Source organism: Phascolarctos cinereus, unplaced genomic scaffold, assembly GCF_003287225.1.
Source record: "Phascolarctos cinereus isolate Bilbo 61053 unplaced genomic scaffold, phaCin_HiC Scaffold_1;HRSCAF=81, whole genome shotgun sequence".
NCBI classification, from domain to species: domain Eukaryota; kingdom Metazoa; phylum Chordata; class Mammalia; order Diprotodontia; family Phascolarctidae; genus Phascolarctos; species Phascolarctos cinereus.
This window is the reverse complement of record NW_027555514.1, coordinates 247,802,421-247,827,204: the sequence shown is the minus strand read 5'-3', so window position 1 is coordinate 247,827,204 and position 24,784 is coordinate 247,802,421. Positions and strand designations below refer to the sequence as shown.

At 36.2% G+C, this 24,784-nt stretch overlaps 1 protein-coding gene across 1 annotated transcript in view; it reads right to left on the bottom strand.

Annotated features, from left to right (window-relative positions):
* Positions 1–24,784, bottom strand: part of PTPRQ (protein tyrosine phosphatase receptor type Q) — a 267,228-nt gene that overhangs the window by 40,552 nt on the left and 201,892 nt on the right. Inside the window, 3 exon segments of the mRNA XM_020993501.2 lie at positions 194–220; positions 19,794–19,922; positions 24,580–24,679. Of these exon segments, the coding sequence (XP_020849160.2) occupies positions 194–220; positions 19,794–19,922; positions 24,580–24,679 (256 nt within the window).

The following is a 24,784-nucleotide window of genomic DNA, read 5'->3' as shown; positions in this document are numbered from 1 at the left end:
GACATGCAGACTTCACCCCAGAGAGAGAGAAAGCATTTCTCCAGTTACCATGCAATTAGTCATGCTTTTATGATTTATATCCAGCTTGGAGGTTTTTTTTTTGGTAATAAACATACAAAGAGGAACCACACATCAAGATTCATCAAGCCAGTTAATCTACAGTCAACATTAAAAAAATCTTGAATCAACTTACTTGATGGATTTTCTATAACTAAGTAACCTGCAACAGAGATTGTGTTAAATGTATTGTACATTAGATAATATGGTGCATCTCGACAGAGTTCTAGATGCAAACTAGAAACACATAAAGGATCTCAAATGTTGATAGCTATTGAAAATGTACAGTATTATGCCTTAAATTTTCTGATCTGATTCCTTTTCTTAATTCTCTTTCAATACATTTATTTAGTTTTCTCTCATTTCCTAGTTATTCTCTGATGTTGTTAGGTCTTTATTAAATTTTTCTAGTATACTACAGGTGACAATTTTATTGCATTATAGTATCTAGTGGCCAAAAAGAGTTAATTTGGGCTTTTAAATGTCCTACTTTAATCTCAAGGAAAGTAGGCATTAGAACAAATGTCTCCAAGAAAAATTCCCTCATATGCCTAAATATTATTTGATTTGTACATTGGATTTAAGGTTTATACAAATGTGCATACACATGCATAACACCAAATTATATTTGTCAGAGTTTAGACTAATACTTGAAAAAGTTAGAATTATAACCAATTGTAAAATAAAATATGAACTTACACCATACACATCAATGTTTCACTCATTAACACATTTAATCATGCATAATGTGTTGAACACTGCAAAGGACAACCAAAGTCTAATGAAATAAAATCAGTTAACATATAATGGTTTCTATTGTGCTATTAGAAACAAGCAGGATGGTTTCAGAAAAACCTGGGAAGACTTATGTGAACTGATGCAAAGTGAACAGAACTAGAACACTGTACATAGTAATAGCAATACTGTAATGATGATCAACTGTGAAAGACTTAGCTACTCTAATCAATACAATGATCCAAGATAATTGCAAAGGATCCTTGATGAAAAATGCTGTCTACTTCCAGAGAGAGAAATGATGATCTCTGAGAACAGAATGAAGCATACTTTTAACTTCTGTATTTTTCTTCTTTTGTTTTGCTTTTTGCAAGATGGCTAATATGGAAACATGTTTTGCATGACTTCACATGTAAAATTGATATCATATCACTTGCTTTCTTAAAGGGTGAGAGTGGGGCAAGAGGAAGGGAGACAATTTAGAATTCAAAATTTCTTCACTGAATATGAAAAAATAAAAAACACAACTTTCTTCATATTTTTCATTTCAGACATCTATAGATATTTGACTTATTCTTGACAATTTTTAATTGAGGTAGGTTTCCTTTGATGCAAGAGGTGATTTATTTTGAGATGTTTAAACAAAAGAAAAAACAGATTGTCAAACATGGCATGATGAATGATGAAGAAAGGAGGCATATGGGAGAGAAGTTAAAATGAAAAAGTTTACAAGATCGATTTCTTTATAATAGAAAGGTTGATAAAACATATATGTGGGGGAGCTGAAGTAAATCATATAAACTTTTAGGTAAGCTTAAAATCTTTGTTAGTAAATTAAATTCAATAGGAATCTATAAGAACCCCTTGAAGAAAGAAGAACAAGAAAAAGTAACAGATGAGAAAGAATAGACTTTTCAATCAACTGGAACACGGTTCAGGGAGGGATGGATATTTTTCTTGAAAGCTTTCAAAGTAATTAATATAAAGAATAGGTCGTGCCAAAATTACAAGAAATTGATTTTTGTTGAGAGGGTTTATACTCATCACAATCTAGTATCTTCAAAAGACTAGCTATGGAAAAGTTCATATATGGAAGGTGGAAGGAAAAAACGAGGAGGAGCAAAGCATGGTGAAGTACTTAAATCCACTCACAATAGCAGATTTTCTTTTTTCTGAAGAAATGTGATTATACCTTAAACTGTCATAGCTGGATCTTCTTGTTCTTGGTACTAAGTACTTTCTAAAGTAACTTTAGTAGGCATTTCCTTGATTATCCTTACTCTTTTCTCTTTCTCTTTGGCAAATTCTTTAGAGACACTATTTTAAAAATGTACTTCATTGAGCAGAATCCTTCTTGTGTTACACAAATGTTAATGGACTAATCATCATATTCCTTAACTATCCAATCACTTTTAGGGCTTTTCGATATTAGTAAAACTACTATTAAATACTTGCCAATTTTTAAATTTGGGAATCAAACTTCCTAATGTCTACCCAAATAATTTGTGAACATGGAAGATGTAAAGAAACTAACCTCAGAGGGTGAAATTAAATACCAGACTTTGTAGTGGAATAACATATAATCAGAGGCAGGCTTGATACAGTGGCTGGAAGGAACTGGCACTCATTGATCAACTCTAGCTTTTGATATAGTAATTTTAGTCCAATCCATAATATTAACCTAAAAGAGAAAACTTACTAAAACTTTAGTGTTATTGACAGTCTGAATGATAAAAGTAGGTGGCGATTTAGCATGAAGAATAATCCAAATTGAATTCCAGAGGTTGCTCCTTGTCAGGACTTGTGGTCAATTTAGCAGCATCAAATTTCAGAACTATTGACCTGGGGCCAAGCAAAAACTTCCTTAAAAATTCACAGTATCCTCCACATGAATTTATCTTTTTCTATTTGTAATACCTTGAGAGATTCAATGAATTGTGGTCATTTATCTCTTATTTGTCTCTATCACAGCAACCTACATAAAGCCTACTCTAATGTGTTAGGTTTTTACCACCAAAGTGAAGTGTTAGCATGTTACTTAATGCCATATGAGTTCTCTCTAATTAGAGAAAGTTATTCTTTAATTAAAGAATAATCCTTATCATTCTCTCCATTACAATCAAAAGAACTCAGGCGCACAAAATGTGCCATTTTGGACAACACATTTCTCCCTAGATACAACTATAAATGTGTATATTTTATAGCTGTCATGAAGGATGACAGAAGGGAGGTGGCCCAACCAGTCATTCAGAGTAAAGGCTAACAGATAGGCAAGCCAAATACTTCCCTGGTCAATGTTTTCCAGCTTGGTACCAACTATTGGATCTTTTGCGACACTAGTATGGATTTCAAGAACGTTGAAGGTGATTTGTGGTAGGCAATTTACTTTCTGTCAAAGCAACTCATTTCATTTTCAGACATCCCCAATTGCTGGGAATGAAGCAACAAACATTTAGTAAACACATACTCTCTGGCAGACATTGTGCCAAGTTTTGGGAATACAAAGAAAGACAAAAACTTTCTCTGTCCTCCAGATGCTTACATTCTGATGGGAAGAGACAACTTGTAAACAAACAGATACCTATATGATAAATACGGAGTAAATTGAAGAGTCAATTAAAAAAATTAAAGTCAGTTAGAAGGGAAGTTTTCCTTACATTTAACTGAAATCCATCTCTTTGTATTTTTACATATTGCTCCTACTTCTAACCTTTGGGAACAATATTTGATGAATGAATGGATGAATATGATCCAAAGCTATTGGGCTCTCAGAAAAGTTACAAAGAATTCTATATATTTTGTTGATAATTTCCAAAAAATAAAACCTCTGTTACCATATTACCACTTCCTTTTTTCCTCTCTACCTCATCCCTTCCCTTTCCAATTCATCTTAATATAGCTGGCAAAGTGATAATCCTAAAACATAGATCCAACCATATCACTCTTCTGTTCAATAATCTTCGGCGACTCCCTGTTACCTCAAGTATCAAATAAAAATTAACTTTATATCCTCTCTGCCACAAATTCTCTTTATGAAATATGAATATGTGCCTTACCATTTTCACAGGGTTTTTTAAAATAAATAATGAGTGGGATTTTATACATTATATATATATATATATATATGCACATATGTATACACACATACATATATAAATATATGCATATATATATTTCAAAGTGTAATGAACACTATGGGCACTATACAAATATAAGCATTATTTTATAGCAATCATTGTTTCTGTTATGTTGTTTTATTTTGAGAAGCCCAATAATGTTATAAGTAATGTAGCGTAGAAGAAAGAGTATTGCATCTGGAGTCAGGATACCTAGGTTCTAGTCCTAAATCTGATATTCAGTATCTTTGTATGACCTTGGGTCAGTCACTTAAAATCATTTTCTTCACTGGTAAATTGAGGGGGTTATGACTTTTTTAAATTCTGCTTGTTTACCCTGTATAGTTCAGAAGCCTATGAACACATTGCTTTCAAGAATTAAAAAACAAAACAAAAAATGTATAAAAGCTTAGCTCTTCATGGATGAAAGTTTTTCTTGTTTACAAATCTATTAACTTTGATAGCATTCTGAAACAGTAGGCTATATTGGATTCAATTGGATAACAAACTTCCTGGTTATATTAACTGGATTTGGGCAAATTGCAGAAAGAGTGGTCCTCAGGCACCAAATGCCAGATCCCCATTTCTAGTTTTCTCCTGAGATCCCTAACAAAATTTCTAAGATCATGTCTGAGCTTTATTATAATCATTCTGAGCAGACTAGCAAAAACAGGAAAGCAAGATGTGATATAAAAATTGAATGGAGAAGTTCCCATTGGACTGAGAATTCATAGAAGGCCCCAAATTCATAGTTTGTGAATAATATTGTTTAATTGATTCATTCCAACAAAGTTTCTAATAAAATTTGATTCTGAAGACTTGTCATAATACAGAAGCAGGTTCATCATAATGGAAAGTCTTTAAGCATCAGCTTGTGACTATTTGAAGACAAATCAAATTAAGTATAATAAGATCATCATAAGAAAGTTGACTACCAGATAATGATTTTGAGTGGAGGGGAGAGAGATCCACGAGACATTAAAAATTTTTTTAAAATAGCTCTCAATCCCCTTCTGTTACCACAGTGACATGTAACCATGGGCAAGTCACTTTTGCCTAAGTTTCCTCATCTGTGAAGTGAAGAATTTAGGCTAGATAATATCAAATGTCCCTTTCAGCTTTAAATCTTGGGTTTTTAGATGGATAGCCCGAAAGCTACACTGGTAAACTTGATACATGAAAAGAACTGAAAGAATCTTCCTGTACATTATATGCTTCCTTTGAGGAAAATAAATTAAAAAAATCTCACCTAATAATGAGGCACTAAATAATTAGAATCTATGCCAGTGGAGAAAGTACAAACTCTGACTGCTGACATCCTGGACCCGTACAAGAGTGACTATTATTGATAATTCCATGTCATCAATAGTAACATACAATTCAATGAAAAGTAAAACCAAATCCAGTGACTTAGGAGTTTTTATGTAGTTGGAGATCTAAAACAAAAACAGAAACTTAAGATCTCTAAGTAAAAATTGTGACCCTCTCCAATTCTAGGGGCAGCTAGGTGGTACAGTGGATAGAATGTCAGGCCTGGTTAGGAAGATTCATATTCATGAGTTTAAATCTGGCCTCAGACACTTACTAGCTACATGATCCTGGGCAAGTTAGTTAACCTTGTTTGCCTCAATTTCCTTACCTGTAAAATGACGTGGAGAAGGAAATGGCACACCGCTGTATCATCATTGCTAAGAAAACTCCAAATAGGGTCATGAAAAGTCATCCACTACAAAAAATGACTGAACAACAACAATAATAAGCCAATTCTTACCTCTTTTTGGCTACCTAGTACCAATTATCAAAAAGGAAAAACTATATGCCCCCCCATACTTCACCATCTTTAATTAAATCACTTCTAATATTTCTTTCTCTTTTTTGTGTTTCCCTAATTTGTCAGTTGAGATAATAAAGAATTTACTTTAAACTCTATTCATTTAATTTCTTAGGGTCATATAAGTTGAGCTAGAAGGGACTTCAAGTCCATCTTGTCTATCCCTCTCAGATCTGTGGAATAGGAAAACTGAGGCCCAGGGCTGTTAGATGACTTGTACAAAGTTACAGAGACATTTGTCATAAGATATGGAATTTGAACTGAACTCCTCTGATACCAGAGCCAGAGACATTTCCACTATACCACACTGCTTCAAACACTGTTCTTTGTTTTCCACATTTATTTCATATCCATAGGCAAATTTCAGAAATGATACAATTATCCAGCCTAATTCAAGAAAAGAAATGTTATTTGCATCAGTAGTCTGCATATTCAAATGAAAGTGAGATTTTGGTTCAAATTACCCAGATAATTAGCTCAATTTTCAAGTCTGCATTATGGGAATAGTTTTAGCGGTCAGCTGCGTTCTGAAGCTATTATACTTCTTGGTAGTTGAAAAACTGATTTGTTTAATTCATAACTAGGCTGCTTTGGATAATATATGTTGGAGTTCAGGAGAAATGGGAAAAGGTTTATGGAGTTGGGAAAGTCACCTGAGGACACACGCGATGATTAAGCATTGATGAGGTGATTATGTTTCTTGTAGGGACAATTGTCTGGTTAGACAAGCATAATAACCTGCAACTGAGATCAATTTACATAGAGATTAACAGTGCTATTTTGCAAGGACAGATATTTTTATCTCCTCACTGAGTGATGGACTTATTTTTTAAAACTGCCTCTCAGAATACAGCGTACACAGTAGGCATTAAATAAAGGTTTCATGTGGGAAAAATGAAAAAATAATATGTTGTGACAACAGTCTTGTTTCATTAATTCATTCAGAATAATGGAGCTCATGGTTTGAAGATAATCAAACTATTAATTAATAGTGAGAGAAATTTCACTATAATAATATGATTTCAACATTTTCCAATATGGAGGTAGCACTTTAGACTACCAAATTCTGAGCTGCCTTAAATCCCAGGACACTGCTCCTCCCCTGCTTTTTTTTGAGAGAGGGTATTATTTCATGTCTTGGCTTTTTTTTTTAAAGACTATCAAAAACCTAAATTCCACTCAGATTACTCCTGATAGATCCAGAAAGAAACCATTTATTTATGTTGGCAGTGGTGATTGAAGACCATATTGTCACATAGACTCAGCTTACTCTCAAGGTCAGTTAGTTGAAATCTACAGGGAATTAAAATTTAGCCCAAATAGAAAGCCACAGATAATCCACAGACAGGAAGCTTAATCCAGCATTACCAATGATACAGAGGGAGGAAAAAAAAGGAGAAATGTGTATTTAACTAATTATGTTACATTAAGAAGGCAAAAAAGAAAAAAACAACTAGTAACTTTGCTTCCTTTGTGAAATTAAATTAAACAGCAGATTTATATTAAAAAAAAACTATTTTGGTGATAAGAAAACAAAGCTATTGGATATTTACTCCCAATTTTTGCAAAAAAACAAAAAACAAAAAATAAAAAAAAAAACCAGAACATGAGTTTCCCATCTACCAGGACACCAATTAATTTTTATGAGATCATAAATTTTAGAACTTGAAGAGGCCATAGGAATTATCTTGTTCAGTACCTTCTCTTAACAAATAAGGAATCTGAGGCCTCAAGAGTTAAAGGGACATAGCCAATATAGCAAAGGCAGTATGTAGCAGAGCCCCCATTTGGACTCAGGTATTCAAACTCCAAACCTGGGGTCACCTTATTGTACCACTTAAGTTAGTGCTTAAAATAGTGTTTCTACTTTTAGAATGATACTAAACTATTCAAATCAATATTTTGAACTACATGTTCTTTCTTTTTCTTTTCTTGTTCTCCTTTCCACTATGCATGAAGTGTTGGGCTTTCTCACAAGTCCCTTTAAAAATGTTCTCCTGCAGACCTAATAGCCCAATCTAGCTATTACACTTAATTCAAGTTTTAACTTGATGGCTAGTTTTGCATATTTGATCATGCACACCCTCTATGGCAAGGGCAAGGCAGTGTATTACCCCTTATTATTAGAACTGGAAAATGAACCACTAAATAAGTGATAGCTAAGACCCTTGCCCGCCCAAGTGTTGGCTGTGGCAAGCAGAAGCACCGTCACAAACAGCAGCAAGAAGAGATAAAGCAAGCCTGCCTGGAGGAGGGCAAAAGGCAGGAAAGTTATTCTCAGGGATGTCAAGAGGCCGAGGTCAGATTTCCAGGGTGACAAGGGCAGAAAATCTCCCATTTCACTGTACTCCTCCCCATTGGCATGACTATCTCCAAAACTCCAACAGACATTTCCCTTGCTGAACCATATAGTTTCAATTTAAAACCTGGGACACAAATGAAAGCATCTCTAGGGACGATGGAGCAGTTGATGGACAGAATGATGACTCTGCTGACAGCCCTGGTTCACCTACTAGATGTGATAATGATGAAGGTGAAGAGGTGGACACAAAGGTGCTCAGCTAGGACTTTAATGAAGATGGGATTGATGACATGTTACAGACAGAAAAGAAGTGTGAATAGCTTGAACCATCAACCAGGGTGGCAGGAAGAATTTTAGAGCCTTTTTTCTAAGATTGAGGTTGGAAATGAATCTCCTTTCCTAGATTCAACTTTTATGCAGCAATCTAGAGGGAAAAAGGAAAAAAAAAACTAGGATGATCATCTTATCCTAGATCCCTTAATTAGAAAAAAATCATTCCCAGTTCTACTTATTATTATTTCTTTTTTTTTATTTTTTTGGTCTAGACTTGTTGGGGAGGGGGTGTACACCTAGTATCAAAACTCCATTGACCAATGCAGATCATAAAATTATGGTTCTAGAGAAGGAAATGGACCTCGGAGGTCATTTAGTGTAACCTTCTCATTTTATAGATGAGGAAATTGAAACTCAAAAAAGCTAAATGATTTGTCTAGCATCACACAGCTAGTACATGGAATAGGCAGGATAGGCATCCGGATCTTCCTGACTCTAAGTTCAACATTCTAACTGTCCAAATGCCTCCTTTGCTTTCCAAGTCCTGTTTGGCAACTCATCTGTAATTTATAGGTTTCGTAAGTTGCCTAGGGCACTGAAAAGTCAAATGGCTTATATATAGTTACACAGTTTGTATGTGATACAGGCATGGCTTGAACCCAGACCTTCTTAATTCCAAGGCTGGCTCTCTAGTTTGCTATGGTGCCTTTCATGACTCATATATAGATGGTTATAAATGATCAGAGAAATCAAACTATTCACTTTAGATATCTTGAGCTAAGAGATATGAGTCTTTGTAGAACATGAGAGGCTAAAAGCGGTCAAGGCATCTGTCTCTCATTCTAGGAAGAAGTATTGAGTGACGGGCTACAAAAGCAGTGAGATTTCCCCTGAAGCATCTATAACAAGAAGAGAAAGAAGTTTTTTTTTTAACCTTTTGTCTTATGCTGAAGAAGAAAGACATTTGGGAGAGTCAATCAATGAACTAGTATTTGGCCACTTGTTAGCCTGGAATGCAGAGAGGTCACCTCTGAATACTAGTTGGTAATGGATATTTTATGTGTGATGTGATCACTTAAATCTCTAGCTCAAAAGCATCAACCATTTTCCTTTGACAACTGCAGATTCTTAGTGGAAAACTTATTTTCATAAAACTATTTAAACCATAATAATAGGAAATTTGATCATTAGTTGATTAAAAGAAAAATGTATTGATAAAATTTTGGAAGGCTAATCTCTGTAAATCTTTGAAAGTGAACTGGCTTATTCTATTGTGATTATCCTTAGCACTGAATATAATGAGTTAATAAATTTAGAAGCCTAGTACTAGGATGTGCTAGGATTTAGTGCAACCCTACTGGTAATGTCAAGGTTTGAGTTTGAAGTGAGCCATTAAGATCTGAGATTCATTCATTAGAGAGTAGAATGTAAGCTTCTTGAGGGCAGGGCCTATTTTGTCTTTGTAGTTTCCTGAGAAGTAGGTGATCAGTTGATAAATTCTTGTTGAATTGAAAAGAAACTGACTCATTTGGAGTGGACTGGAAATTCAAGTCATTTGTGATTTGATTCTCCCTCCACATCTTTTTATTTAGTGAGCTGTTTATTGCATTCTGGGTAAGCTGCGTTTGGATAGCAACTGGGCTAAAGCCCAGCCTGTTCTGACCCTCCTCTGGTCATTTCCCCAAGCATATAGATCATTTTGTGAGGGGATGATTCTGAATACTAGGGAAATACAAGCCTTCACAGCTGGTCATATGCTTAGTAGATTTCTGCACATAAGGGTTAGTGTTAGAAGCTGGTATTTTTTTCTTTTTCAGATGTTCACAGAAAACTCCTTGATGGGGGGGGGGGGAAAGGGGTCTAGTTTCCAACCTGTGATTTAGAAAAGCAGGTCCATGATTTGTCACACTAATAGAATAATAAATTGGTATAGTTATTTTCACTTAAGGAGGATAATTTTTAGAGATGAAAATTTACATAATTATGAGTCCACGATAATTACTTTCAATATATGCAATATTAAGTTTATGAATGCATAGCCAATTACACATGCTCATAAAAAAAAACAGAAAAAAATGTAGCACTGACATGCAATGAAGAAGGAAAACTAGGAAAGAGAGGCACATTATAACACGTATGATTTTTTTTGCTTTGGAAAAATGAACACACATAGACAGAATCTGAATAATTACATAATGTAAAATGCAATAATACCACACCACCTGGCAACACTGCAGTATTACACAGTGACTTACTGGATGACAAATATGTCCTTGCGTCTAAAGAAAAATGAAGAGTATCTGGAAGTAAAGATCCATTGTTGATTTAGTAGATGAACATGTTCCATTGTTCTTGCTTGTTTGTTTGTTTATTTTGGGGGGGGGGCTGCTACTTTGAGAATATATGCACAGAACTCGTTACAGTCTTCATTATCCTCGTAGGACACTTACTGCCTGTTGGATTCGGACAACATTGTCTGATGGCTTACGACTGGACAATAAATCCTAGTATAAAGTCAATGTCAGATTTCTGCCACAGAATCGACACCAATGAAAATCCAATCAGTAATTTTGCACATGCAGTTTTTAGCATCAGTCAAATCTTTTTTTTTTCATTTACTGCAACCTTACAGCTCTGTTAGAGTAGTAAGAGATACTTAACTGTTCTCTCCCGAACACTTCCCCCCTCTTCTCCCAACATATCCTCCAGCCAGATAAATATTTAGAATAAACAGATCAAGAGTGGTAGTCTTTTATCTTGGTGACTTCCATAGTTTCCAGTGGCTGGCAGGCTCTTCAGAAAGGATACAATAGGACATTTCCCATTTAAGGTGACTGTCATCATGATTTATTAACCTCAGCTAGCCTATTTAAAGCACAACCAATACATGAAAATAGAGCATTTTACAAAACACAAATTAGTCCAGCAGTCATTCCCATTACCAAAGGTTTAATGTAAGATCCCTTTAGATTAGGAGTTCTTAAGCTTTTCTGTGTATCTTGGACCTTTTTGGTCCTCTTCTTAGGATAATATTTTTAAGATGCTTAAAATAAAATATGTAGGATTACAAAGGAAATTGATTATATCAAAATATGTTTTTTTTAAAAAAAAGTTCATAGACTCCAGGTTAAGGACTCCTGCTTGACCTCTCCATATGCATTTAACATTTATTACAATTCAATTCCATAATCTATATAACTGCATCTAGGAGGACACAAATTTACCTGCAACAAATATGAACAATCATACAACCATAGGACTTGAGAATCAAGAAGCAGCTAGCAAGCTAACTAGCCATTTATACATAAAAAGGCTTTATTTTAAATAACAGCAATCCCATGTTTTTGTTTTTTCAGGATTATGGTACATTTCATCTGAAACCTCTTTTTTCTGATCAAAAACATGAAGGATCGTGAGATCACAGAATCTTAGATTTAGAGCTGGAAGGGACCTTGGAAGTCATCTAGTCCAACCCACTTATTTTTAAGATGAGGAAACTGAGGCATGAAAGTGGTCAAATGTAGTTTTTGGACCTAGTTCCTCCATCTCTAAATTCAGTATTGTTTCTACTACCTTCCTCTTCTTTCACTGAGTTGAGCAGCAAGATTTGCTTCTGAAGTGGAACATGAGAGGTGCTGCCTCTCAGTTAGATTTCCTTTCTTCTCTCCAAAAGGAGTGGTTCATGCCTAGTTCAGATAGCAATATGTCTCATTCTGCAGACTCCATTCAGCACTGCCCTGCAGCTCAAATTTATTTTCAGATGGAAGAAAATGGCATTTGGTCTGGCCCGATGTCAGTGGATTTTTATTGCCCTATCAGATAGGTTTGAATAGGTTGTGGAATCATGAGTTGTCTATCTCACAGAAAACGTTCAGACCATGATGATACCATCTTTTGCTCTTCATCACTCTAACCTCTGTCGTGCTTCTTAATGGCTTTTCCCTCCTTTCCTTTAACTTAATTTTTGTTTTATCCCACATTATATTTCTCCTCTACCCCACCCTCACCCATTGAGAAGGCAAGAAATACGATACCCATTATACACACACAGTCATGCAAAACATACTTCCACATCAGGATGGCTGTTTTTCCTAGCGAGGAATCTGCCAACTATCTCCTTTAGCTCCTACTAAGGAACCTGAGATTGAGGTGATTTCCTCATCCCTCGTTTTCTTAATAAGTTGCATCATCCACAGTGCAGAGCTGTGACTTCATTAACATTGAAACCCACTGGGTGAAGAAAATATCTTTATAACAATGTGGAGATTTATCATCTTGGAGAGCTAAAAGGGGGTACTGAGAAATAAAATGACTTGCCCAGAATCACAAAGCCAGTGGATGTTAAAGGCTCGACTTGAACCTTGGTCTTCTGGACTCTGAGACTTGATCCCTATCTACTACACCAGGCTGGCATGGTCCCTCCTCATCCTCATCCTCCATTTGTACTGGACCTGTGATTTACTGGCAGAGCTATGAAATTCTCAGTGAAGAAACACTCTCTACCGATGAAGACCAATAATCCAATCTTAGATTGCTGCTTAAGGCCACACAGACACTATGTGTCAGAGAAAGATGTTGGTTTTCCTGATTCTAAGGCTGGTTGTCTTGAATCAAATTGCTGAAGTTTTGCTCTTAAAAATTACGTAGAAATTCGGGGCAGCTAGCTGGTGCAGTGGATAGAGCACAGGCCCTGGATTCAGGAGGACCTGAGCTCAAATCTGGCCTCAGACACATAACACTTACTAGCTGTGTGACCCTGGGCAAGTCACTTAACCCCATTGCCTAAAATAACAACAACAACAACAAAAATTATGTAGAAGTAGAATCTTAGATGGAATCCAAGATGGACATACCTAATACCAATTTGGACTCTATACAAATTGCTCTTGAAAGAGGATCCAGTGAATTCATATCAGAAATTATGGCTTGGGCAAATCATTTCATCTCCCTGGATCTGAGTTTTCTCATTTGTAAATTGAAGGGGTTGGTATGAGGCCCCTTTGAGTTCTAGATCTATAATCTTATGAAGACCTATGAGTACTTAATGAGAAACACTCAACAACTCTTTTCACTTTGCCTCAGGGGAAAACAAAAAGTCTACATGGCTTTGAAAACATGGCAAAAGTGAGTTGTTTGCCACTTCTGAAAAAAGAATGTTGAGTCATTTTTTCAGTCATATCTGACTCTTCGTGACTCCATTTTTGGTTTTCTTGGCAGAGATGCTGGAGTAATTTGCCGTTTCCTTCTCCAGTTCATTTTACAGATGCGAAAACTTACAGGGTTAGCTGACATGCTCAGGGTCACAGCTAGTAAGTGTGTGAAACCAGATTTGAACTCAGGAAGATAAGTTTTCCTGACTCCAGGCCCATCTTCTCCCCACTATGTCATATTACTTAATGACAAGGGTGGCATATATAGGCAACCTGAATTTTACTGAAAATTACATTCCTTGAAGGATAACAGCCTTTTGTGCTTAAGCTAAAAAATAATGTATAACATCTAAAATTAGAAAACAACCAACAAAATAACGTTTCATCTTTTCCTTATCTAACAAATATGAGCTTGGACTTTCATGTCTATTCAGTTATAATTGATAGGGTATGCAAAAAAAAAAAGATGGAATCGATGAAAAATACCATAAACCTATGGCATTGAAACTAACAACAGAACTTTGTGGGGAACTGAATACTTCCAAAGAGTAATTGTTTTACTTAGAAACTGTCTCCATAGACCTAGTCAGGCTCTGATTAAGCTTCAGTCACTTAGGCAGAAAGACTGCTATAAATCTTTATCTAGATTATGATAAAAAGCCTCTTAATTAGTCTCCCTGACTCATATTTCTCTTCATTCCAGTCCATTTGGTACAGGATGTTCCAAAAATAAAAAACTGAACTAAGACTTATGGGACACCCTGTATACTGCCAGCATATTGTGTTTAACTTTTTCCCTTCCCCCTTAGGCATAGATCTCACCATGCTACTTTCCAACTTGATAAACCCCAGTAGCTCCATATTCCCATATAATGAAATATAACCTTATTTGCTTAGATTTCAAAAGCCTTCCCAGTATTCCCCCAGCCAATCTTTCCAACCTCATTCTTTAGTATTCCCCTCATGCACTCCAGGATCCAGCTAAACTAGCCTTCTTGGTATTCTTTACACTTGATATTCCATATCCTCTCTGTATGCCTTTACCTTAGCTATCCCCATGCCTGGAATGCACTCACTCCTCACCTCAACCAATCCGTCCTTTTGTTCAAGATGTAGCTCAAGCACCACTTTCTACCATAAAGGCTTTCTTGGGGGTTCCCAACTACTAATACTCTCCTTCTGAAACTACTTCATATTTAACATTATACATATTCTCTTTGTATTCCATGCATATAATTGTATACACACATTATTTTAATGATCATTTGTACCTCCCTCAGCACCTGGAGCATCCTCACTTTGGAACATCCATCCACCATGCTAGCCCTTCACCCATTTCTGAGATCCTTCCAAGACCTCCATTTTAGAGAGGAACCTTGACAAAGCAACCTTCATTCCCTGCCTGCAGCACTTCTGACTTTATCACTGTGCCTTGACATATGTCCCCTCATCCTTTCCACTCTTCAGCCTCCTTTTCTGGGTTGCCTTCCTCATTAAAATGTAAGCTCTTTGAAGGCAGGGATGCTGCCTTGTTGAGGCTGAGCCAGGATCCAGCCCAGCAGATAGTCACAATGGACTTAGCTATTTCCTTCCCTCCTCCCCCCCCATCCCAGGATAAATCCAAACAAATTTGTGAAATATCCTGAAGTTCTAAATGCAAGGGACTGCTCTCTTAAGAGGCCTGTTGCATTTTTCCATAAAGCCATCTCTAAAACAAGGCTACTTGATAAGCCACTTAAACTACAAAATCAGAACATGGGCTCAGAAAAGCAAGTTTAATTAGGAATGCTTTGGTTTGTTTCCTGCGTACTTGGAAATCTATGGGTATTCCATGGTGATGTGTCTATTCATGAAAAACTTTCCTGAGTGTGATTCATCTTTTATTGAACTAAATCAAGGTAAAAGGATGGATCACTTCAGTGTAATTGAATGATATGAAATAGCTGTGGATAAAACAGAGCGCTATATTGCAAAAGGATGAAACCAGTAATGTAGAAAGACATTTGTAAATAGAATGATAGGTTGTTTTCTTTTCTCTTTGGGGTAAAAACAAAGGCACTGATCTAAGGAAGCATGATATAAAGATAGGCATCAAAGTGCAAAGAAATATAGAGGAAAAGAACAAAGTATAATAGACAACTTTTTAAAAGCAATGTCTATAGAAGATTTAGTACCTAGGCATTTTAATGATTCCCCACCTTCTAGATGATTCATCAACTCAACCAGCATTTATTAAGTACCTACTAGGTACTGTGCTTCTTAGGAAACACTAAAAAGAAAAAAAAATTAAAAATACCTTTTTACTCTAAGTTGAGAGGCAGTATGGCATACTAAATAGAGAGCCAGCCTTCAAAGCAATGAGGGACCTACTTCTGACACAGACAGGATGTGTGACTCTAGGCAAGAGACTTTCCCTCTCATTGCTCTAAGCAATTTTCTAAGGTATAAGTTGAAGAGAAGGTGCCAACTTGGATGTTCTCCATACTAATTTTCACCTGTGAATTCCTTTACCAATGAAATCCCAGGTCCAGTCCCTATCTCTAGCCTATTCTTGATCAGTCATTTTCATTTTGTTGTTGTTTAGACTTTTTGTTTGTTTTTGTCATGTCCAACTCTTTGTGATCCAATTCACGGTTTTCTTGGTAAAGATTCTGGAGTGGTTTGCCATTTCCTTGTCCATTTTCATTTTAGCACTTTCCATTTCTCCTTTCCTTGATAACCTCATTTATTCTCTTGACTTCAACTATAACTTCCATTTAGATAATTCTCAAATCTCTATCTCCAGCTCTACTGAAATCAAGACCTCTACCTGAATTTTCCACTGGTTCTTCAAACTCAACAGGTCCAAAACTGAGCACATTATTTTTCCTCCCTAAAGTGATTCTAATTTCTGACAGAAACAGTTAAGATTTGGTAACGGATTAGATGCAGGGTGAGTGAAAGTAAAGAGTCAAGGATTCCAACAAGATTGTAAAGCTGGTTGGCTAGGAAAAAAATGGTAATGTAAGTAACAAAAACAGGGAAATTTGGAAAAAAGATTGTTCTATTGCTTTTTTTGATTTGTTTGTTTTTCTGGGGAGGATATAACTAATTCTCCTTTGGACATGTGAAGCTTGAGGTTCCTATGGAAACCTCTGTTTCACAATATCTACCAAATGTCAAACAAGTAATTGGTGATATAGGAATGGAAGGCTGGACTTGGATTCAGGAAGACCTGGCTTTAAATCCTACCTGTGATATTTACCAGCTGTGTCTCTGGTAAAGCCACTTTTAACCTTTTTGAGCCTCAGTTTCCTACAGAATGCAGATGACAACAGCTGCTACCTTTCAGAGTTCTCATGAGGATCAAATGAGATAATATATTTAAGTGCTTTGCAAACCTTATGGTACACTATTAATGGGAGTTGTGATTAGCAATAATAGCTCACGTATATTATCTCACTCGAACTTCTATGTGACAATTGCCATGGGTATTATTATCCTCATTTTACATTTGAAGAAATTGAGGCTTAGAAATCTAAAATGACTTGCCCAGGGTCATGCAGTTAATAACTACCAGAGGCAGAATTTGAACGTAAATCCTCCTGACCTGAGACCTATGACTCTATCTATTGTGCCATTACAGCTCACCTTAACAAGTCCCACTGATTCTACCTCTGTAACATCTCTCACACTTACCCCTTTCTCTTTATTAATACTCTTTTGTTTTATTTTAAGTATTAATTATTAATACTCTTTATTATTCCTTTCTCTTTATTATTACATTACCGCCCATCTGGGTTCTTGCAACAGCCTCTCAAATCCATCCTTCATCTTTTTTATGCAAAGATCTTTGGTCTTTTCTCTCCTTTGCTCAAAAATTTTCAGTAGTTCTCTGTAACCTACTGAGTCAAGTTCAAATTCCTTTCTCAGCGTTTAAATTCTTCTACAATGTTTTACACCCTACCTTTTCGTGTATTACAGCCTTTATTCCTCAGCACATGCTTCATGCTATACTAAAATGGACAGTTCTTTACGTGCCCTGAACACACTCTGCATTTCCTCACCTCCATGTACTTGTTCACACTATTCCCTATGCCTATAATGCCCCCTCTTCCCCTCCTTCAGAGGCTGACTTCTTTAAAGTTCAATTTAAATGCCAGCACCTCCAGCAGGCATTTCTTGATTATTCCTTCATACTTAGTTGATGACAGATTTTTCCCTTCCTCTCTCACAAAACATTGTTTTTCATGTCTGGAATTCACTTATCAGATGCATCATTGTGTCCTATAGTGATTGGTGTATGGCTATTTGCCAGTGAGAGCTGCTGTTCCCCTAGAAAGATCACAACCTTTAGCATTTCACTAGTTTTTGACAGATCCGCCTTTGCTCATTTGCATGTCAATTAGGTCCCTCTTGTCGGTGCTCACCTAAGGGCCCATTTTCTGAAATCTTAGCAGCTTGTAGTTCATCTAAATGTGAAGATTATCAGTAGCTTGTCCTATCAACCTACAGTAATCCATTTGATGCAAAGTTCCTTGGGAAAAAGGACTGGTTTTTGCCTCTTTTTGTATCCTCGGTGCTTACTTAGCACAGTGCCTAGCACATAGAAGGTGCTCAAAAAATGTGTATTCATTAATTGATTAATAGGAGGGGTCAGCAACATTGCCAACTGAAAACTGCTTCAATGAGTTTCAGTGGGGAATCCAGTAAAGCACATTATGGACTGTCATGTGTCACATGTGAATTACATTTTACATGTATATGTATATACACAAATACGTATCAATTAAGGATGGAGAGGTGATATAGTATAGTGGATAGAGAGCTAGCTTTGAAGCCTGAAGGATCTGGGCTTCCACCTCTTCTGCCTACTGGCTGTGTGATTCTGGGCAAATAATTTAACCTCTCACTGCTCTAGGCTATTTTCTAAGACAGTTAAGTGTGGAGAAGGTGTGGACTTGCATTGACAAAGGGAATTTCCTATAACAATGAAATCAAAAGTCAAATCCTATACTTCTATATTTGAATAACAACCATTAGAACCTTAAGCAATGAAGACTGAAAATACAACAAATCGAATCAAAAATGTAAAACTCAGTCAAATACATTTCTAAAGCAATATTTAGGAATTATCTTGGCATAAAATAAATTTAAATGGCAAAAGGCCACCCTTATGTGAATTAAGTATTCAAGTAAAATGATAATAATTAAATGATAATTAAATGAAAGTCAATTTATCTCCAGTTCTCAAAAGTTATGTTTGCAATTCAGACATCATAACAGTGAATAAACTCCTCTTTGTAGCAGTCTAATCAATAGCCTGTCAGATGACATTTCTTTTCACAGCATGTATCAGATATATATAGATTTACTGGAAATATCTAGATAGAGTCAACCTGTAATTTACACACTAAGCTTCTGCTTATGACAATCATAGATAATTCTCTTCTTTCCCTGTACAAACTTTCCATGGCATCACCTTAGAGACCATAATAATTGTTTGTTTTTGTCTTATAAATTCTGTTCTCTCTGTGCCTGCTGAGGAATCATTTCCTAGCTCAGCATCCCAGTACTCACCCGAAGGCATATTATTTCAGGTCTTAATGAGACCTGAAACAATTTCTGCCAGATCAGTAAAGATGCGTTGTTCCAATAAAATGTTCAATTATGAAAACATTTTGATCTTAGAATATATCTCTGAGGAATGATGAATTATTATAAATAGTTTTTTTAGTAATAAAGAATTTTAGAATTTGGTGCAGTATATGAATTTCATTATTATTAATTTTTTATGACATTTCAACTTTGTATTTTGTTTCAAAATATTTAGCATCTTTTCATATAATTGCTAATGTGTGCCCTGAATCCTGATAAAATTGAACATAGAAAAAAGATTTAAGCAAGATGTTTACGCTAAAGGAATGATTCAAACACAATCATTAGAAAAAGCAAATAATAAATAAATAATAATAAATAAAAAAGGTAAAGATTATCAGGCCACATTAACAATGTGGATGCTTTTGTACATGACCAAATATCAGCTTCTTGACATTATTTGAAAATATTTATCAAGCAAAGGTTTTTTAAAAGCTTCTTTTCTCACTGGAAATTATATTTTATGATTTTTTTTGCCTTAAGTCTTTACTGTATTCTAAAAATAAGAAAGATTAAGCGATTCTCTGAACACTAGTGAGAAGTGTGTAGAAGAGGGAGGTCACCCTTTGAAAGATGATCTGAGTGACCTGTGTAAATAAAAGTACCACAAACACTTCCAACAAGCATAGGTCAGAATGGGGTCATGGCTACAGACGCTTCAGACTACCATTTTAGCAAAGGGGTGTGCTCACCGAGTTAGTCTCTCATCCTTCAGCTCCAGGTCTGCCACTGTGATAAACTGATCTAGCTTGAATTTGGTGTCAATAATTTCTGCATCCCGGGGAGAGTATGTGCCCCCCTCTTTCTGTTTCTGTCGAATTCTAGAACAAGCAAGGCAGAAAATAAGGTAAGCAAAGTAAGAAAATATACTGCTATTTTTAAAGGAATACATACGTTGCTTGACAAACTTTGTGACATTAAGATGTCTAAGAAAATTAGAAAATAATTAAATTGATGGATTAAATTTTCTGACCCCTGAAGTCAGACAAGGAAGCTTCAGTCTAATAAAGAGTGGACAAAGGCACCAGAAATTTAAAAAAAAAATTACTTTCTAACCATGTTATGTTCTGTTTCCGTTATCATGTCAGTGACCTCTTTTGTTAAGTCTCAATATCATGACTGCCTTGTCAAACAGAACGTAATAACCCTGATGGAAAGAACTGTCACACTTTTATATATATAACCCTTAGCACAGGGCTTGGCACATAGCAGGTCCTTAAACAATACTAGTTAAATTGGATATTTATAAAAGTCAAAATAACTTATTTTCTCAGTCATCCTTAAAACAGGATTACTATTACTGTATACAAAGTTCTCTTGGGACATATAAAGAAAAACACTACCTGCGTCCAGAGAAAGAACTGATAAATAGAAGTATGTATAAAATAATTTTACATATGTACATATATATATGTATGCATATATATATATATATATATATGTATATCTATCTATTTACCTCTAATGGTAGCCATGGGGGGGGGAAGGGAAGGAAAAGAAAATAAAAAGAGAAATTTACATGAAAATTTTGTTGTATATTTGAAAGGAATGGCATGTTGTGCATAGCAGATCTGCTGTTTTACGTGCAATCATATTTTTGTTGTACTATGTTATGGAAATGTTTGTTTTATTCCATAAATTAAAAATAAAATAAAGTTTAAAAATAATACCAGTTGACTGATTTATCAAGCTATGGGGTCAGAGCATTGTGATAAATGGAGCAGGGTATATATTTCACAGAAGTATAGATTTAGAGCTGAAAGGGGCCTTAGAGGCCATCATTTCTAACCCGCTCATTTTGAAGATAAGGACTTTGAGGCCCAGAGAGTTTAAGTCACTTGCCTAGAGTCACCTAACTAGTAATTATCTGAGGCAGCGTTTGAACTCAGGTCTTCTTGATTCTAAGTCCAACACTCTGTCCACTACTCCATGCTGCCTCTCTATGAGACAATTAACTTTGCTCAAACACGAGCTATTTTTTATGGCCACAAACTTACTAATCTTAACCAGCTGATGCACAAATGTGTCCTGTGGAAGGTATTGGTCTTAAGAGTTTGAATGTCCTAAGGCCATTGAGTGGGAAGAGCCCTGGTTTTGGATTCAGAGGATCTAATCCACACTTTATCTCTTAGTACCTGTATGGACTTAGGTAAAATCACCCTCCTCCCTGGTCATAGTTTCCTCATCTACAAAACAAGGTGGTTGGACTCTATGCCTCTAAGGTCCCTTCTAGCTTTAAAATCCTGGTCTGTCACCATTACCATAAAAGAAAAGAGTACATGTAAGCTATGAGAGCTTAAAGCCATACTGACACTTTTGGAGCATCCAATATATCAAGAATAGGAGAGGTACCACGCAGTTGTGGAATCAGCAAGCAGCTTTGGTCTAGGTATGGTGACATAAAGGGACTAGGGACACAAGAATGGCTTGGATGTAGGAGTTAGGGATTGCTATGGCAAATAAAGTAGCCTTGAGGCAGCTAGGTGGCTCAGTGGATAGAGTACCAGCCCTGGATTCAGGAGGACCTGAGTTCAAATCCGGACTCAGACACATAACACTTACTAGCTGTGTGACTAGCTGTGTGGGCAAGTAACTTAACCCCACTGCCTAGCCAAAAAAAATTTTTTTAAAAGTAGCTTTTCTGGTCTGTACCAGGAAGAGCTTGGGATAAACTTGCCCTCTTTGGGAATCACAAAAGTCCCTTCTACTGCTAAACATTCTTTGATTTTATATAGGTCATGTATACAGAAAAATAGATTAAAATCATGGCAGTTTTCACTATATTAATAAATAAAATCAGATCAACAGACACTTATTGAATACTACTAAGAAAATAAGCATTTTATTAAGCATGTACTAAGTGCAGACTTTGGGAGATAGTGGAGGACATGGTCCATGGGGTAACGACTGAACAACTGAACAACAATGTGCCTTACACTGTGCTAAGCACTTTTACAAATATTTCATTTTATCCTCACAACAACCTTTTGGGATAGATGTTATCATTATCCTCATTTTATAGTTGAGGACACCGAGGCAGACAGTGATTAATAGGAAAAGACAGTGACTGAGACCCCAACACCTGGACACTGAGTTTATTACTCAGCACCATAGACACACACTGGGGAGTATGATCCTAAATCTGTGACTTAAAAGGGTGCTTAGACTCAGAAGCATCACGTTTTTCCTACGAAGAAATGAGGAGAGGACCCTATATCCAGGAGTGGTCTGGTTTTACAACTGGTTCTTTGAGGAAAAATGTGCTTATGAGGCACTTTTAAATTTAATATACATTATTAACATTTTCTTCATCACTTTCTTAAGTCTGGACAATCACCAAAACAATAAATTAAGCTTGATTTGTGGCACTGTCCTATTCCTGAGATGTAAATGCTCACGCTGAAAATTTAACAATTCCAGATAAAATGTCTCCAGCACACTCCTGGACAGAAGGAACGCTTAGTGAGAAAACTCCCTCTACAGATGCAGATCAGCAACGGATGGTCTTAGAGAAATTAAATGCCAAACAGCCAGTGTGTGTTAAAGGTGGGACTTGAACCTGAATCTTCCTAATGCAGAGGCTGACACTCTACACACTATGTGATATTCCTACATTAACAAACAGCATAGGATAATTGCTTCAGAGCTGCAAGGGACCTTAGAGGGAATCTTATCAAACCCCCTCATTTTACAGATAAGGAAATTGAGACCTACAAAAGTTATGTGCCCAAGGTCTAAGGTTCCTGGACTCAGGAAGACTGAGTTCAAATCCAGCCTCAGATGCATTGTAGTTGTGTGACCCTGGGGAAGCCACTTAACCTCTATTTACCTCAGTTGCCTCAACTGTGAAGTGAGGATGATGACACCTACTTCACAAAGTTGTTGTGAAGATCAAATGAGATAATATTCATAAAAGTACTCAACGAAGTGCCAGGAATATAGTAGGCTCTATAAATATGCTTACTCCCTTCCTCCTTCCCCAAAGGTCACATGGATTCCCTAGCAATACTAGTGTTTTGTATTAATGTGCATGTATGTATGTGTTTAAAGTACGTTACTGGGACATATGAATAAGAGTGCAACATGCATTAGGAAATAATCTCAGTATTTAGAAAAACTTTGGCCAACTATTTTTTTGTAATCTTAACATTCTGTCCTTTACCAAGAAAAAGACAATTCATAAGAAAACAAGTTGCTAATGAGGGCTTAAAAAACCCCCACAGAATTTCCAGGGTCAGCCTAGATCTATTCCAATCTGTAACACTTCTTTTCTCAAATCAACAGTACCATCCAATTATAATCATAAGACATGTACCTAAAGATTATCTTCAAAGAAAATACAGTTATTTTTCCTCATTGTTGCTTATGCAAGGAAATTGTTTCTGCATTTTAGGATTTTCAGTAACAAGTTTCCAAACAAAATGACAATTGTTTGCTTAGCCTTCATCTAACCAGAAAACTCAATTAACTAGAGGCAGCAAGGTATAGTGGGAAGAGGACTGGTTCTGGAGTCCCAGATCCACTGTCTTATTTTACCCCCTCCCTGCCACTGCAGCCCTGATTCTTGCTAGCTGTGTGATTCCAGGCAAGACACTTGACCTCTCTGTGACTATTTCTTTATCTGTAAAATGAGGAGGTGGAAGGTAATGTCAGACTAGAGGGCTTCTGAGGTCCCCTCCAGCTTTAAATCTATGGTCCTGGATATATCAATGCAGAATTGATTCTGTTATTCTGTAAGCATTCTGGATAATAAAACCTTTTCTGTACTTTGCCTTACTGTGCCTGTCTGGCACTCCACAATTTACCAACTATGAATCTGCAAGAAATTATCAGATATGAGTGACATGATTTTATTGGGATAAGGAACTACCAGGTGAGAAAATTACTTCTACCAATGCAGGTCAGCACCTTCTCTGTAACTTACAATCTTAAAGAGATGTCTAGCATATAATTAAGTGAAGTGACTTGCCCAGGGTCACATGGCCAGCATGAGTCTGAGAATGGACATGAATCCTGGCTCCAGGCCAACTCTCTATCCACCAGGCCATCATACTTTTCAGAAAATTATTTAAAGGAATGAGAAGTGCTGTATGTGGAATATTTAAGGAAAACCCATGAAGGCCAGACTGAAATATATGAGGGACGAAAGGACATTGGGAGAGTGATCATCAGAACTCAAGTGTAGGAAATGAATCCTGACCAGCTGCCCTTCATTTCCACTAAGTAGAACATAGATAGAGCTGCAATAAAAGAGTAGCATCCATTTAAGGTGTAAGAGGATACTGAGCTGGAATCGTGGTAGACAAAGGGGGCAATGAGATCAATAGTCAGTCAAACTGACATTCAATCCAGTTCTTACACCAGCACAATGTTGGCATCATTGCATCTGTATAATACCTATTTAAACTAGAGGTGATGAGGCTCAGATAATGTGTACAGTCTTATAAATCCAAAAATATTGTCACAAGCCCATCTTACCTTGCAAATGCAAAAATAGCAGCCACCAGGAGAATTATGGAGAGGATACACAAAGTGACAGAGAGAATGATTTCTACACTTCTTTCTGACAGTCCTTCACCTGAAAAAGGAAAGAGGAAATATCAAAAATGAATATGAAAATGGATTATTATTCTGACATTGTTTTAAGTTCAGGAAAAAATTTGTTGGTATTTGATTTCAGAGT